A 17913-nucleotide genomic window follows, 5' to 3' on the forward strand; every position below is an offset into this window, starting at 1 on the left:
TGCACCTGCTGTTCTGCCTGGAGCACCAGCCTCCACCTTCTGTGTACCTGACTGATCCCGACTCACCCTTTGGTTTCAGCTCAGCCATTGCTTCCTCCTCGATGTCTTTCCTGTCTGCTGTGTGTGCGCAGCCTCACCCCCACTTCTCCCACCTCAGCCTGGATCACACTAGGTTGAGTCTTGCCTGCCAGACCATGGGCTTTGGAGCCCAGAGAAAACTGTGGCAAATGTTTGGCATTTGATGAATTAATTAATTAATTAATTAGGAGATGGATGGATAGATGCCTCCACCTGTCTTACCACCAGTCAGCCCACTGAAGCATTTGCCTTCACCCTCCTCCTCCAGGAATCCTGTTTGCTCCACCTCCTCCGGACTCCTCCAGACTCTCCTGGTCTGTGCTGAGATCCCCCAGTGGGCACCAAGGCCTAGTCTCTCCATCTGTGTCCCCAACACCAAACAGAGGACAGGTCAGAATGGAGGGAGGGCACATCCTGGCAATCTCAGCTGTCAGTGTGACCTGGGGAAGTTGCTCACCCTCCCTGATCCTGTTTCCTCACTGCTAAATGAGGATAATAATAGTCCCTACTTTACAGGGTGTGATTGAGGCTTGTATGAGATAATTTGTAAAAGCACCTAGTATGCGGCCTAGCATGCCAGAGGTGCTCAAGTAATATCCCTTAACCTCACCTGTTGTCTGTCTGTGAATTCAGCCCATGTGAAAATGAACCATACTGAATTATGTTGGATTGAATTGTCTTATTTACACCTTCTCTTGTCCACACTTCTTTGTTTTTAGTCTCCCCTGCCATGTAGCTGGCACCAGGCTTGGCTCACAGGGTCTCTGCAAATATTCCAGGTTGATTAATCAAGACTTTGCAAGTCTCTCAAGCCACACCTATCAAGAGAAAGGAGTGAGTGTCTCCCAAGCCACAGAAGAATAAACTGAGGCCAGGGAGATAATGTGGACTCCTCCAAGTTAATGACAGAGTGAGGAACCAGGCCCTGGCTTCCCACTAGACTGGAAAGCCCAGGAATATCTCCCTGGATTCTGTGCGCCTCAGTTTCCTCCCATAAGAAGAGAAGGGAGCCCATAGCATTGCTGAGAGGATTGAGTGGGCTGCTGAGTGAGTGGATAACACACTTAGAACCACTGTGCTGCTCATGGTGTGGGGTTCGAAGTGTGGGAATCAGGATAGGCCTGACTGCCACCTCCCCTTCTCTCTCCCTCGAGGTGACAGTCCTCTGGAATTGGTGTTAATCACTGTTCTGCATTTTTTAATACTTTTCCTATATTTGTAGGTATCCATGTTCAGTTTATAGGGTTTGGGGCTTGTTTTTAAACTTGAGATAAATGGTATAGCTTGTACATATGTTTTTTCCTCCACATCGTGTTTATGAGATCACCTATGCTGATGCAAGTAACTCCAGCATAGCTGTTTTCATTGCTGCATAGTATTCCATTGTGCGAATGTACCACGTTCTGTACATTCCTTTTCCTGATGATGGGCACTTAGGCCCATCCTGTGTTTCGCTGTAACAAACAATCCCGCCATGAGCGCTCCTCTGCTTGCCTTCTTGTGCTCATACTTTAGGGAACTGCTGGGTCATAGGGTGTGCATCTTTTCACCTTTACTGGATAACCACCAAGTTGCTGTGCCATTCCTTGCCCCCCTTGAGAGCAGACACTTCGCCTGCCTTATCTCAATGCCCTCGCCACACTGGGAGAAAGGAGTTATTATACCCATTTTACAGATGGAGCATGGGTTTAGTTATCTATTGCTGCATAACAAATCACTCCAAAACTTAGCTTAAAACAGCAAATATTTATTACCTCCCAGTTTCAGTAAGTTGGGAATCCAGGTGAGGCTTAGCTGGGTACCTCTAGCTGAGGGTCTCTCACAAGGCTCCCATCTAGACATCAGCCGGAGCTCCAGTCATCTCAATGCTCAACTCAAAGAGGAGCTGTTTCCAAGCTCACTCGAGTGGCTATTGGAAGGCCCCAGGGCCTCATGGGGGGTTGACTAGAGACATCAGTTCCTTTCCATGTGGGCTTCTCATAACATGGCAACTGGCCCTCCTCATAGCAAAAAGCAAGTGATCAAGAAAAGGTACCTAAGATGGAAACCACAGTTGTTTTGTAATCTAATCTCACAAGTGACATTGCGTCACTTCTGCTGTATTCTATTCATTAAAAGTGGGTCCATTGATCCAGCCCACACTCAAGGGGAGGGGATTACACAAGTAGGGCAGGGACCACTGGGAGTGGGCTTAGGGTCTGCCTATCACTGGGCAACTGAGACTCAGAGAGGTAAAGTGACTTGCCTAGGGTCACACAGGAGTCAGAGACAGAGTCAGAACTGGAACCTAAGACTGCCTGGCCCTGATGCTGGGCACCTTTCAAGCCACTATGCTGTCTTTGACTTAATAACAGGCTCCGACTTAAGTTAATAAACAAGTCTCCTGCACAACAGAACTTAAGGCAAGCGCTTAATGAATGGATTGCTAATAGCGCTGCCTGTTTGCACACATTAGCTCAAATTCCCCCTGACATGATCCATGGGGACAGCCGAGCCAGGCTCTCAGAAGGAACCTCTCTGCCAAGCACAGAGCCCGAGTTCCCATGGAGCCAGGGAGTGATCTCTTTACATTTTCTATTTGTTTTTTTGTTGTTGTTTTTGCTCCTAATTTAATTTTTTTAATGGAGTGCACACTTCCTTGACTTCTTAAGAACAGCTAACTGCATCCTAACTCAAGGTCAGGAACATTGGGTGTTTTCCTGGAGGGACTTCAGCGGGTAGTGCTGAGGGACGCTTCACTGACTGGCCCCAGACCAATTCCTCTCAGCCACTGTAGACACAGCAGCCAGGCCACCCAGTGCAGAAGGGCTTAAGTTAATAAACTTAAGTGCAGAAGGGCTGTGGCAGCACTGAGTGGGGGCCAGGCCCAGACCTCATTTCTCTGCCAGGGCTTCTGTCATGAGTCCTCCAAGAGCCTTTGGGCCTCCCCTGATTCCCGGTGAGATTCCCAGTAGGGGAGGCTGCTGACTACGTTACTTCTAGACAAGTGACATGTCACTGGTGCTGAAACATTTCCACGGAGGCATGGGTGGCCAAAGCCCCAAGGTGAGAGAGAGTAAGAAGTGTGGATTCAAGAGTATCCCTGCCCCCATACCCTGGCCCTCCTCTCTAGGGAAATCCACTGGGCCTTCCTGATTAAGAGACTTCAGTCAGGTGTAATTTACAGACATCAGACCCTCGAATCGGGGCTCTGGGCTGGCTGTGGAAACTGGAGGAGGCAAGGTCAATGCATGCCCTCAGGGTGTTCCTGATTCTCAGGGGACAGAGAATGTGGTCCAGATGTCTCTGAGTCAGAATGCTGAAAGGGACCTTAGGATACAGTCCTGACTTTACAGAGGAGGGGTCAGGAGGCAGCCAGTGACCATGACAGTCAGTATGATCACCTAAAAATACCTGTGTTTATCAGGCTCCTACCGCATCGGCATCAGGTAGATACCAGCCACACATTAAGTCATGAGACCCTCACACCACTCCCATGAAACTGACATTATCTCACAGAGGAGGAAACTGAGACTCAGGAAGGTGCCCAGGGACACATAGCCCCACCTGAGGGGAAAGTGAGGTTCTCAGAGCAGGTTTTTGGAAGGAAGGGGACACACAGGGACTTGAATTGGAAGGGGAGAGGATTTGAGGGGCTGAGAAAGGTGTCGATGACAAGACAAGCATGAAGTAAATGCCAGGGAAGAGGGTGCCCCAGTTAAGGGGGTGGGCCTCCCACACCCTTGCCCTTGAGTCTTGGCCTCAGCCTACACCCACCATGGATGCTCCTTGGGAACCTGCATATCTCCACACCAACTTGGGCCAGCCACTGTGGGAAGAGGACCCCTCCAGGTGAGCCCCTCTGCCTTCCCCATGTTGGATGCCCCATGCAGGATGTGGAGGATCCAGACTTGGGCAGCAGTGGATGAGGGACTTTCCTTTAAGATACCCAGGCCTGACCCTTTGTGACATGCTTACATGGGAAGCTCGTGTCCTTAAGTCCCCTCTGACTCTCGAGGAGGGGGTCAGGAGGGGACAGGAAGGCTGTATACCTGGCCACATCTCCAGGACCACCTCCAAGAAGGGACTGTCCCGCTAGCCCCTTCAGGTGTTTCCATCCCTGGCTGGCCTCCACAGTGCACCAGCACACGGTCTGACCTATGGATTTTCTGCCACTTCTCGATCCACTTCACTCTAGCCTAGTACTTCATTACACAGCGGCCCCAGCAACCCCCGCTTGGAGGGCTTTGGGTCGCTGTGGTGGCTTCTGGAGGCTACATGGCCCCCAGCTTCTGGGCTTCAGCCTTTTAGGGGCTCAGGGTCATCCAAGGAGCCCTGAACTTAGAGACCCCCCAGGGCAACCCCTCATTGCATAGCTGGGGAATCTTTGGCCCAGGGAGGGGCTGGGATCCCCTCAAGGTCATACAGCAAGTTAATAAGTTAACTTGTGGCATAAAGTAGAACACGGGGTCCACCTGAGCACCCAGCTCCACAGGGCCCACGAGCTGGATGTTGGTTCCACCTCACTCTCCCAGCCCTGCTCCATGCCCAATGTCAGCTGCCCAGCCCCCACTCGCCACCCAGGCTCCTGGTCTTTGTTTTTCTTGCTAATTAGAGGTCTCAGCAATGACTGTGCTGTCCCAGCCATTTTAGAGCCGTCATTAATTTCAAGTGCCTTCAGAAATAATCATCATCGTAAAACCCTGCGAGCTACTGGGATGCCAGTGGATAGGACCAGCATAGAGCAGGCATGTAGGCAGGCCTGTGTGCGCCACCCTCTCCTTTATGTGCCTGGGGGACCCTTGGTCCTCACCCCAGCTCCGCCGCCTGCCTTCTCAGCCTCTTTGTGAGGGGAGAGCAGGACTAACATCAGATACACACAGAGCTTCAAAGCCCAGCTGTAACTCATGCACAGAGTGAACTTGAACAAGTCACCAGCCCTCCCAGAACCTCAGTCTTCTCATTTGTACAGTAGGGACAGCAATGCCAATCTCGCAGAGAGACAAAGATGTGAAGTGTGGCTGAGTCTGGCTTATAGTAAGGGCTGAATACATGTTGGAGGGCCTTATCCCCTCCTCCTGTGTTCCCCGGCAAACCCATTCCAGCTTCTCCGCTTTGCAGTGAGCAGTCAGGCTGGCTCCTTCCAGCCACCGGCTCCTGCTTTATTGGGACTTGCTGAGTTCTCAGCCTGCAGCCAGGGTCTGCTGTGTGCCCACCTATGAGACACGCAGTCTCAAACCTGCTCTTGGGAGCTCCTAGTGTAAGGATAGAGGGAAAAGACTGGGGCCCTGCCTCTAAGGTCATTTCAGTCTGGGAAGAGGAGGCAGGAATAGAAGAGATGGGTCTTGGTTAGGTTTTAAAGCACAGGTAGAAATCAGGGAAAAGGCATGGCACGAGTGGGCCAGCTGCCTGGGGTGCGGGGGAACATTCTTCAGCTGTAGCTCCTGGACATGATCCCCTGGTTGTGCCAGAGAAGACTTGGACTGGCCATTCCGCTGTGTCACATTCTCCATGGCCCTGGGACCCCTGAGAGGACTCTGCTGGGAACCACCCCACCAGACAGGAGAGGAGAGATTCCTCTTCCACAGCTCATGCAGAGGTGACTGGTGAGGACCCAGTGACAGACCCCCTTTTCCTGGAGTCTCTAGGTGACAAGGTCAGGGGCCCATACTCTCACCAGGCCCAAGCTAGACCCTAAAAAAGCCCTCTCCTCCAGGTTGTTCCCCCAAAGCTCCCCATCGTTTCCACTGGAATAAAACAGGGAGAGCTGGGAGAGGTCATGTCTTTTGGAGACAAAGGGAAGGGGTAATGGCTTGGATGCCATTGACAGTGGAGAACCGAGGCCAAGGGGCCCGTCCTCCCAGACACAGCTCTGTGGTCATCCCTGCTGCCTCCGAGGCGCGGAGGGTTAGGGTTATTGAGGGCGCCAGAATACCCCAACCCAGGACCCCAGAATACCCCAACCCAGGATCCCAGCTTCCTCCGGTAGCACCTGGGGCTTGCGGGGTGGAAGGACTGGTCTCTCCCCCATTTCTCCGGCGAGATCACTGAGGCAGGGAGCAGGTGAGTCGGGGGCGGAGAGATGTGGTGGCCGCGCCTTGCGTGCGTCAGTCACCGCACCAGGAATAGCCCTCGCCCCCGCCCCCGCCCCCCAGCGGGACTGCGCGCCCGCCGGGTGCCTGGCGGAGCCTTTACGCAGAAGCCAGCGAGCGTCTATTCCTGTCGGGCTGGTGGGAGGAGGCGGCGCGGGAGGGCGGGAGCGCACGGGTAGCTCACAAACAGCCGGGGTGGGGGGGGCTGGGGAGTCTGGAGAGGGGTCCAGGCAGCGCGGAGTTGAGGGACCGGGGAGCCGCCTGCGCTGGGCCCTGAGAGGGAGGGGGACTCCTGTGCTTCCCTCCCCGCTTCCCCTCCCACCTGTAAGTCCTTCTGCCGAGCCTGCCCCCTGCTGGTCCACTCAGCCCTAGAAGGCGAGTCCAATTCCCTTTCCGTGCCTTGCTGTGTGTGCCTTGCTGGCTGTGTGACCATGGGCAGAGCCTGGAACCTCTCTGGGCCTGGGTTTTCCTCCCTCTGTCACAGGGGAACAATAGTGCCTCCCCCAGAGTTGCTGGAGGGTGAACATACAGTTCACAGTTGAGCATATCATGGACACCTGCTAGGAGGCGGCTCTAGCTAGGCCTAGGATGAGGATGGGAGACAGGAGAAAGTGCTCCAGACAGGACTGTCCAGAGCAACGGTGTGCCAAAGAGACTGAGAAGTACCCAGAAATGGTGCAGCTGGAACAGAAGGTCTGTGCAAGTCTTTGGGCTGTGCTTGAGGCAGAACAGCGAAGAAACAAGGTGCTGTTGGGGGTGGGGAGAGGTCCCTCCGTGGCAGCCAGGCATCTCTGCAATGATGTCGGGCAGGGGGTGTCACTGGAAGTGGGATTCCAGGGTCTGCCCCAGAATCGGAGAGGCTTTAGGCTAGATCCCCTCCCCCAGCCTCAGCTGCCCCTGTGGACTCAAGCTATTAGGATTATTCTTGTGCTAATGGGTTGTTCCCAGCAGTGGAGAAGGGATGCCTGTGCCGGGTGGTGTCAGCATTGATGGTTATTCTAATAAAACTGGCTTGGTGTTAAAGGGCGTCTGGCTTCAAGGAGATGGAGGGGGTAGTACAGGGAAAACAGGTGAGGTCCTGAGAGTGGTAACCTACTCTGCAGGCTTTGCCAAGACATCCCTGCTGGCCTAGTTTCTGTATCTGAGTTTCAAGGAGGATCTGGATCTCCGAGGAGAGGTCCCATTCCTTGGGCCCATCTGAAGTTGTGGCCCCAGCCGAGGATCCCCGGGACCGTTCCGGGAGGAGGGAACAGTCAAGCCCAGACGGAGGCTCTGCGCTGCCCTCTGCTGGCCGCTGGGTGCAGAGCCTCCGGACGGAGCGGGTCAGAGAGGCCTGCCGCCCTCTGCTGGGCAGGAAGCCAGGCTGGGCGGGGACCCTGGCCGCGAGGAGGTACGCGAGACCCCGCTCCTGGGTAGAGCTGCCGGGCCAGCGCGGCTTCCTCGCCGTCCCCTGGAGCTTCCCATTCTGACTGACTCGCCCTCCCGCGCCAGGATGTGGACCCTGCAGGCTCACTGACTTTCCGAGAAGAGGGAACAGGGCCAGGACGGGGGCTCCCGGTCGGCCTCCTATGCCGCCCTCCAAACAACCCTGTTCTGGTGGGGAGCCCTGTCCGTCCTCGTGCGTGTGTTCGTCCACAGCCCAGTTAACACGTGTAAACACACTGGCGCGCTCACATGCACACGCATGTGGCCACACAAAATCACACACAACAGTGTGCGCGCATACACCCAGGGAGGACCACACGCCGGACTCCCAGAGACCCGGCTGGCCCGGGACTCGCCCTGAGCCCCGAACCCGGAGGGGCGCGGCCGTGTGCAGAGCTGGAGCGCCTGGCTGGTGCGCCCCTCGCCTGCGCCGCCCTGCCTGTTTCGCTGCCCTAAACGTGCAGGGCAGCGGCTGGGGCGCCCCTCGCTCTCCGCCCCCTCCGCTGAAAGGAGACGAGTCACCCCCCAACCACCACCACCAGGTTTTGCGGCCGCGCCTTCTCCTCCCCCGCCCGGCTCCCGCCGCTCGCTCGCTCCCTCCTCCCTCGGTCCCTCCTCCCTCCCTGGCTCGCTCCTAGCGCTCCCTCCCCGCGCCGCTGCAGAGCGCGGAGCCCGAGCGGGAGCCGGCGCGGGAGCCGGAGCGGGCGGCGGACGACAGCGCAGGCGGCGGCGGCGGCGGTGGGTCCCGGTCCTGGCCCCGGAGGGCGCGGAGTCCCCACCCGCGCCGCTCCGGCCCCTCTACCGACGCGGGGCGCCGAGCAGCATGCGCGGCCGCTGCCCGCCGGCCCCGGCCCCGCGGCGGAGCGCGCCCGGCCTCGACCCCGGCCCCAGCGGCAGAGGCGGCGGCGGCGGCTCCGGGCCGGCCCAGGGCGCTGAAGCAGGCTCGCGGAGCCCCTGTCGCGCATCCTGAGCGCACCTGCCCCTCCGCCCGCCGGGGCCGCGGCCTCCCGCCTCCCCACTCCTGAGCCCCGGCCCCGGCTCTGGCTCGGCTCCCGCCCGCGCGGGGCGGACAGACAGACGGCCAGCCCCGCGAGGGCGCGCGGACTGCCGGGCGGAGGTGTCGGAGGAGGAGGAGACGGAGGAGGGGGCTGGGCAGGGGCTGGGGCCTGGCCGGGCCGGCTGGAGAGACATGCGATTGGTGACCGAGCCGAGCGGACCGAAGGCGCGCCCGAGATGCAGGTGAGCCAGGCGGCCGCGGCCGAGCCCCAAGCGGGCAGCCCCGCGGCGAGCGCCCCTGGGGGCCGCCGTCGGCCCTGGCTGCGCCCTCCTGGGGTTGCAGGGCACCTCGGTGCCACCCAGACCTCCTTTGGGGTCACAGGCCCGATTTCCCCTCAAGCCTCAGAAATGATGATTCTTCCTTTCCCACCTCCCCTCCCTCCAACCCCAACAAATTCAGGGTTTGTAAGCTGGGAGCCTGGAGCTGGGGCGGGGTCCCCACGGGTGTCCCAGCCCTGCTCTGGTCTTCCCTCCCTGTCCCCCCTCCCATTCTGAGTATTGGTCACTCTAGAGGGTAAGCCCCCTGCTCAGCCCTGGGTAGGTACCTCCCTTCGTGGACCCCAGGTGACCCCAGGCAGCCCCCATCAGCGCCAGACACTCCCTAGCTGGTGGACACAGGTCAGGGACTGGATTTCTCCACAAGCTCCAGCCTGGATGGCAGCTCCCCACCACACACAAGCATCGCCCCTTTCCAGCTCCAGCCCAGTGAAAAGGAGATGGGGAGGAGGGAGAGTGGAGGGAAAGGAGTTGGGGACCGGGAGAGCCCAGGAACCCTTTAGGGGCCTCCCCTTTGTCTGCCTTCAGCCTGGGCTTCTCACCTCCTCCTGCCCCACTTTTCATTCTAAGGCAGAGCGGGTGGGAGGTGGGAACCAGCTGAGAAGAGGGAGGTAAGGAGGGAGCCTCCTGCTCCCCCTCACGCCCTTTTCGGGGTGGGCTGTGGGCTCTCTGCTCTCAAGGCATGCCAGGAGATGTGTCCCTCCGGGCGGATCCCACTTTGAGGAGGGGTGGGGCCAGGTCAGTGGGCAGCCCCCTCCAGGTTCCTGCTGGGGTCGCAGCCGGGTCCAGCCCGACTGTGCCAGCACCTCCTCTTTGTTCTCAGAGGCCTTGGAATTGGGGTGGGGGAGAAGGGAGTCTGAGAGGATGGGAACGGCTCTGCCCTGAGCGGGTGGGAGTGCAGGAGGCCCTGAGGTGGGGCCTGTGGCATCTGGACAGCCCCTTCCTGCTCCCCCAGCCCTCCATCAGTCCTCTGCTTGGCTTGGGCAGCCAGAGGGCGCATAGCCCAGCCTGGCCCGCAGCTCTGGGCTCAACCCTGCTGGTCATTATGCCAGCGGCTTCAGCACGGGTGCCTCCCATGCCCAGGGAGCAATGAGCCGGGACACCCAGGTGGCAGAGAGCCTGGGGCTTCCCCAGATCCAGCGCAGAGTGTCAGTGAGGAGAAGAGGGCCAGCTGCTCCCAGACCCTTTGTCCTTGTATAAGCCAGGAAGGAGCTCAAAATCCTCACGCCTCTGGGAAGGCGCTAGCAGCAGGTCTACTGGGACAGCATGCCTGTCCTTCCTGCTTTCTACCCATGGCCCAAGGTGGGAAGGAGAGTATAGGGTGGCACAGGGGAGAGACCAAGAACTCCTTGGAACCGTGCTGAAAGAGGGCACGGACTCAGATCGGGGCTCCCAGCAGCACCCAGCTGCCCCTCCTGGAAGGGGCTTAGCGACCGCACGGACAGGCCCCCTGTGGTGTTCTGGTTGTCTCTGGCCCCCTCACCACCCCCTGATAATTTAAGTGTGAGCCCGTGGGTAGGGCTTAGTTAAAGCTGCAGTGGTCCCCAGGGTCTGGAGTTAGAGTGGGAACCAGCTTTTAGGGGAATGGGCATGTGCTCAAAGCCAAGGGCCCTGTGTGACTGGGAGGGAGGTGGAGAGACTACGCCTTGCAATAGTCCTCTTTCACCTGGGCTCATCTTCATCCTCTGCCCTCTGGGCATCCATTTTTCCTATATTGGGTATTGTTTTCTAAAACCCAGACTCCCAGAGGGACCTCCCCCACCCCACTCCCCAAAAAAACAACCCTTGTGGAGGCGGGTGGTTGTTCTGCATGAGGCCGGACGGGATCCCTGGTGCCAGTGAGGGCTCCTGTGGTGCTGCTTTTCAGGCGCCTGTGGAAGCAGATATCTGGAGAAGCACAATTGGGGTTGGGGTGTGTTCCTGTTGGGAGAGAAGGCAGTGCAGTCATTCGTGCAGTGTCCCAAGGAGGCCTGAGGCAGCGTGTCGGTGGGAGGGGAGAGGAAGTGGAACAGGGAAGGGCCAGGGAGGGGGGTGCAGCAGGTGTGGTGGTTTCAGAGTCAGAACCTTAGCTTGCTGGCTGGAGTCTTCTTGGGCTAGCTGTCCTGTGTGTGGCACTCTGTGAAAGTGGCCTTCCAGCCCCACCCACCTCCATGGTTAGCCTCTGGAGGCTTTCTGTTCTGTTTCCACCAGTTCCGCCACGTATCCACCCATCCTCACCGGGCTTGGCCCTGCATCCCTTCACAAGAGGTCCTTTCCTCTCTTTCTCCTGACCCCCTCCTCCAAGAAGCCTCTGCCTGCTTCAGGTCACTGCCCCTCCTTCCCCAGTCACCCACAGTATAAAACCACACTTGTTTGCACTGAATATTGTACCAGCCCAGTCACGCATGCATTTGTTCTGGACATCCTAACCAAGCTGCCTGCTCGGCTCTGGGCTAAGCAGGATCTGCCTTGAACACCCTGAGCAATCCTAGTACCCTTCCTTTGGCCCTCCTGCCTGGCCCCTGGGATGGGACAGACCCTTGGAGGTACAAGAGAGTAGCTGTTGGCTAGTAGCAAGGACTACCTGTGCATGAATGCACAGAGCTAGGTGATGTCAAAGATGCCCCAGGCAGGAGTTGGGAAGAGACAAACGGTACTCACTAGCCCACACAGACGCTCAGAGAAGGGTGGGATTTCTCCCTGGGGGTTAAGGTTGTCAGAGGTGCTTTAGGAAGAGAGGGAGACTGGCTGAGTCCTAGGGAAGTAGCAGACTGCAGAGACACAGAAAGCAGGGGACTCCAGAATCAGGGAAGATTCTTTGTAGGAAGAGTGTGAGAAGGCAGGTTCATTTTCCAATACATTTGAGGCATTCTTGATGCTGACCTTTGTTTAGTTGTGGATGAATGAATGAATGAATGAATGAACGAGCAAGTGAATGAATGAACGAATGAATATCCCTGGGTGCTGTATGGGCTCAGTAGAGCTGTGCTGACAACAATCTACTTGTGTGTGTTCAGTTTCTTCAATGTTATTTCATAGCGAAGTTGTCAAGAGTGTGGACCCCGGAGCCAAAACCTGGGCTCAAGTCTCAGCTCCACCACTGCCTAGTTCTGTAACTTTGGGCAAGTTGCTTAATCTCTCTGGGCCTGTCTCCTTATCCATAAAGTGAGGGTAACAATAGTATTCACCTCAAGGGAGGATGTGACAATTAGGTGTGCTAACATATGCAAAACATTTAGAACAGTGCCTGGTACACAATAAGCCCTTAAGAAGTGCTAGCTACTCATAGTTTACATCAGTGATATGCTCATGATCTTATCCTTGTAGGTGGTAGGTGCAGAGGTTTGATTTTATACCTAAGAAAACAGAGCCAGAGAGGTGGTGAGTGACTTGCTCTAAGTCCCCAGCTTGCAAGCCTGCGGTTCAGTCTAGAATGCGTCCTTCCTGACCTCTAGGCTTCGGCTGTTACTCACTAATCCAGGCCTAGCCTGTTAATTAATTAATCGAGGCATTTAGTATTAATCATAGTAGTAGTAATAATACTATAATGAACACTGTTACCCTACTCTCCAACTTAAACACCAGCAATCCAATAATGATGTACACCTTCCCATGTGCTCCTGCACACCCCGTCCCATCACCTCTTTTTCAATGACTACTCTAAATCATATATTTAACAATCCCTTGCCTCTTTAAAATTATATATTTTAACATATATAAGTAGTTCTGTTTTAGTTATTTTTGAACTTTATAAAAAGAGCATGAACTGTATGCAGTCCTCTGGAATTTACCTTTTTTCTTCATCACATTTAAGCTTCATCTATATTGTGAATAATAGATGTAGCTCATTTTTACTGATGTATAATGTTCTGTCATGTGATCCTAAAAGTGTAATTAACATTCTCCTACCAATGGGCATTTAAGTTATTTCCATTTTTTGCTCTTAGAAACAGTACTGCCAGGAACCTTCTCCTCCCATCTCTGAGGCAACGTGCAGTGTCTCTGGGGCACAGAGCTAGGAGTGGAATTGCTGGCCTGTAGGGCATGTTCACATTCACCCTTACTAGGATATTTGCCAAAGTGTTTTCCAAATTGGTTAGACCAGTTTGTGTCACCCCAGCAGGAGATGAGGGTTCCCATTGCACCCCATCCTGATTAACACTTGGTATTGTCAGGGGGCTTGATTTTTACTGATTGAATGAATGTAAGATGGTATTTCATGATGGCCTTGATTTGCATTTCTGGAATTCAAGGTTTCTGGTATATGAAATGGGGGTTGAGATGGGCAGCAGCCAGTGTGTACTGGGTGCTCACTAAGCAGTCATCCCATCGGCACCCATTCCCCCAGTTGTGGGAATGCTGTCTCTACCATCCCTGAAGTCTGGGATGGGTACAAGCAATCAGGGAGGACTCCACAAGCAAGTGGGATGAAGGAGGAGCAAGAAGGGCTTAAGTCCCTGCACGTTTAGTGCAAACAAAGGATAGCAAATTCCAGGAACCCCAGAGGTTTTGTGTTTATCCCAGGATGGGAAGGAGTAGTCCTAACTTAGGAGGTGGAGGGAGCCTGTGTTTCATTATTTCAGCATCCCCACCTCCTGCACAGCCGCCCTGTGCACCTGGCATGAGGCCTGGCATTGGTGAGTGCTTAATAAGAGTTTGGTGACCCAGGGAATGAACCCCGGATGGAACACATGTGTGCTTGCTCCTCCTCCATTCTCACTTCCTTGGGGAGTCCTCTCTGACTGCTCCTGCTCATGGATGGAATGAGGGGTGGCTGAGCAAGGTGACTCCTGGGCATTGCAGGGCCCCCACACGCGAGGCCCTCCAGATCCCTGCTGGTCCAGAGGGTCTGAGAAGCTGGGTGCTGCCAGGCTAATTTGGAGCAGCTTCCTCTGCCAGCCTGGTGCACCAACGATTGATTCCACGCTGCCTTTCCCGCCTGGGCCTGGGCCCCTGGAGCTGGTTAAAGACGAGCACCGGGGCTGGCGGAATAATTATGCCTATTTCATGTGACACCCAAATTGATTGCCGCCAGGGTGACATTACCAGGGCATTTGTTCCTCGTCTCCAACCTCTTATTACATGTTATTAGGGTGTGTGGTGTGTGTGTTTTTCTATTTTTTCCCATTTCGGGGAATTAATCTCTCTCTGCCACCTCCTCTGCTTCCCTCTGCAGAAAACCTGCCCTCGGCTCTGGGAGGGGGTGGGGGCCTGGCCAGCACGTTTCTTCTGCCTAGCCCGGTGCAGGACAGCAGATGGCGGGGATGGGGAAGCGGGGGGGCGGGGACCAGCTATCTCAAGTCCCTTTACTTGGGTGCAGCACAGGGGCATCTCAGAGCTGAGAGGGGCTACTGAGGTATAGATCCCAGCAGAGGAGGCCTCCTGTAGTCGCTTTAATCCATGGTCTCAGCTTGCATGCCTCCCATGATGGGCTGCTCACTTACCACTGAGGCAGACCTTCTGTCCTGAGCCATGTAATGTCTCATCGGATTCCTCAAACTGAGCCGAACGTGGGTCTTGGCTCCCCTCTCTGGGCCTGCAGTGGACCTTTGCAGCCTCTGCCTTGATACGCTCCTTAGAGATTTGCAGAGGTGCCAGTTCCTCCCCCAAGTCTGGGCTTCTTATGAACGGGCAGCTGAGTGGTAGCGTCCATTGTGCCTGAACAGGACACTCCTCCTGTGTGTGTCTGACTGGAGCCTCCATCACCTCCTGGATACTGGGCTCAGTTTACCAGGTTGGAAAAATGGACTCTGGCAGTGGCGTGGCCAAGATTCATTTGAGTGGAGAGGGCTTTGAACTGCCAGTGCTGGGAGAGAGGCAAGTGTTTTATTTATAATCTGCCTGTCCATGTTATACAGAACTCACTGGACCTTGGTTTGTGATGTTTTAGAGGGTTATTTTTCACTCTTCCCCTTTTGAGGCAGAAATAACCCAAACTCTCACCTGTCCGTGACCCAGCCCTGCCATGGGGTGGCCATGTGACCCTTGTATGATGTTGGGGACAGAAGGTGGCTGCGGTTGGGAGGCTGGGGTCCTTCCAAGGCCCTAGCCCAGAGATGCTGTGGGATGTTGGACAAGTCCCTGATGCTCCTGGGCCTCAGTTTCCTCATCTGTGTGAGGGTCTCTAAGGGTGTTATGCCTTTGGAACCAAACAAGCTCAGGACCTTGGACAGGTGAACTAATGGCTCAGAGCCTCAGTGTCCTCATTAGTGAAGTGGGTGTGTAGCGTGGTGAAGGGTGGTGGGGTCATTCAGCAAAGCACTGTGTGTGCTCGATATAAATGTCTCTTCCTCTCCCTCTCCCGGAACTCTCCACCCCCAGCAGTGAGGACAGTGTGAAGTCTGCTGTCCCCACTTCCCAGTGAGGAATTTGTGGTCCCCAGAGGTAAAGCCACTTGCGCAAGATCACGTAGCTCAGCAGTCCCCTGAACCTGAATCAGAAGGAGGCAGTATGCAGGAGTGGGCAGGACAGCTGGGCGTCTGACTGCCTCAGGCCCAGTCCCAGCTCTGCCACTCATCACTGTGGGACTTTGGGCAAGGTGCATCACCTCTTGGTGCCTCAGTTCTCTAATCAGTAAAATGGGGATAATACCAGCCTCTTAGGGTGGTTATGGAGATCAGACAGGTTCATGCCTGGCGCATAGCCAATGCTATGTTAGTGTTAGCTTTAAAAAAAAAAAAAAAAAAAAAAAGGCACTGTAGGGAAGTGATGAAGAGCATGGACTCTGGAACAAAACAATTGGGGTTCAAATCATGCTAACACTGACCCCGAGCGAGTTATGGAACCTCTTTGTGCTTCGCTTTTTCCATCTGCAAAATGGGGATAATGGCAGCACTTACCTCAATGGGTTTGTGTGAGATTAAATGAATTTTTATATGCAAAGTGCTTGAAATAATGCCTGGCACACCGAAGGCCACCTATGAGGGTTTTACCAATCATCATTCTCATCATCATTCTATTTAGCTCTCTGGCTAATCCCAAATCCCAGGCTAATTCCACCACACCTCTCAGCCTCTCGCTGCCAGCCTCAGTCTATGAGGCTGTGACACCCCCCACCCCAAGCACAAGGCCTATAGCTCTCCCAGGTGGGGGTTGACTGGTTTCCAGGCCTGAGCTGTTCCCAAATAGAGAGGCCCTGAGGGCTGGGGCTGCAGAGAGGGGTCCCCCTGGGAGCCCCAGGAAGATGTGAGAGGACCAATGGGGATGTGGCAAGCATGTCCCAAGGGGCCACTGGCCTGGGCAGGGGATGGCGCTGGGGGCCTTGAGGGGCATCTTCCTGTCCCCAAGAGCCTGGGTTGGCATCTCAAGACATGAGAAGGGAGATACTGGGGTGCAGGACTGGGGTTGTCCTTGGGTCCCCCTCAGGTCATCCCCCCAAATAGGCACTTACCTGCCTCTCTTCAGCTCTGGGACAGCTCCCATCCAAGTGGGGGTACTGGGCAACCTTGTGCAAGGGGCAGGAAGGGCCCAGAGTGGTCCAGGACTCCCCCAAGATCACACAGCAGGGCCGGGTACACTGGACGCAGCCCACTTTACTCACCCAGAATGGGCCTCCTGTTGGCCCTGCCCAACTCCCACTCCTCTCCACCAAGCCTGCCGCTCCTGGAGGGCAGAGCCTATATATAGAAGCCTTGAAACACTCAGATGCTCTGACAATTAAAATTCATAATTTATCCCACAAGTGGCCGGGGGCTGCGAGCTGGCCGGAAGGCTGGCAGCTCTCGAGATGACTGTGCCCTGGTGAGCTGGACAGGGGCATTCCTCCCTTCAGTGCAGGGCGGCCGAGTGCTTGCCCAGGGTGACCCAGGACAGACAGGCATACAGCCACACCATGCCCAGTCGGCACCCTCCAGCGGGCGCTGAGGCCAGTGAGCACATGTGGGAGAGGATGGAGCTTCCCAGAGCGCACCTAAGTGATGGTGCTGGGGGCCAGAGAGTGGGGGAGGAGGGGCAGCCAACACACACACACACATACACAGAGGCCACTCACACACACACACGCAGACACACCACACTCACAGACACAGCACACAGGCCACTCACACACACACCCCACACACACACAGAGGCCACTCACACACACACACGCAGACACACCACTCTCACAGACACAGCACACAGGCCACTCACACACACACCCCACACACACACAGAGGCCACTCACACATACACAGAGGCCACACACACCACACTCACACAGAGGCCACTCACACACACACAAGCCACTCACACACATTCACACACACTCACACACACACAGACACCCCGGGGACCCAACAACTTTTTGCCAGAACCAAGAGCGAGAGGAAAATAAAGAATTATACACGACAAAGGACATGACCTCAGTTTTCTTCCAGGTTGATTTTTCTGTCCCCATGGGGGGCTGAGGAGGAGGAGGGGAAAGGGGGGGCAGGTGGGGGCAGGGCGGACCAGCCCCCAGAGAAACGGCCAGACACAGGCTGCCTGGTCCGGCTGGTGGAGCCGCGCACTCTGCCAGGCTTTCTCCTGCAGGAGCTCAGCCTGGGCGCAGGACTGCAACTCTCAGGGTCCGCCTTCCAGCCTCACCACCTCCCCATGGACCAGGAGGCAGCTCCCAAGATTAGACTGGCCAATGACGGAATTGTTTCTCCCATTAGCAGCTCCTACCTTATGCCATTATCAGCCATTCACACCTCAGCAGGGATTAGCCCTGGAAAGCCAGAATGGAGCATCTTTAAAAGGAGTCCAGGGACCGGGGTCAGGATTTGGGCTAGGAGAGAAGCCATTAGGAGTCCCAGGATGCTCTCAAGTTGACCAGGCCACAAGTCCCTTCCCGACTACACACCTTTGCTCTCACTGTTCCCTCTGTGGAACGTGCCCTCCCCCTGCCTCTTTCTAGGCCTGTGGGAAATGTTCGTATTTCAGCCTGAGCTCACATAGCACCTCCCCTCACCACAAAGCCTTCCTTCATTACGAGCTAGGTTAGGAGTTGGAGAGCAGAGTGCGAGTCCTGCCCCTCGCAGCAGTTGTCTGGTGGGCTCTCTCTGCT

General features: G+C 55.8%; 1 protein-coding gene across 10 annotated transcripts in view; it reads left to right on the plus strand.

The window, feature by feature from the left end:
• The window catches only part of LOC105491027 (leucine rich repeat and Ig domain containing 1), a 203854-nt gene that overhangs the window by 176255 nt on the left and 9686 nt on the right, over window positions 1-17913 (plus strand). Inside the window, exon 1 of one of the 10 annotated variants that reach the window (XM_011757127.3) lies at window positions 7932-8813. The exons of the other annotated variants lie outside the window; for them this stretch is intronic. Coding sequence (XP_011755429.1) covers window positions 8808-8813 — 6 coding nt within the window. The 5' untranslated portion in view covers window positions 7932-8807. Of the gene's footprint in view, window positions 1-7931; window positions 8814-17913 lie in introns of those variants that run through there. 10 annotated transcript variants of the gene reach the window in all.

Source organism: Macaca nemestrina, chromosome 7 (assembly GCF_043159975.1).
Source record: "Macaca nemestrina isolate mMacNem1 chromosome 7, mMacNem.hap1, whole genome shotgun sequence".
Taxonomy (NCBI): Eukaryota; Metazoa; Chordata; class Mammalia; order Primates; family Cercopithecidae; genus Macaca; species Macaca nemestrina.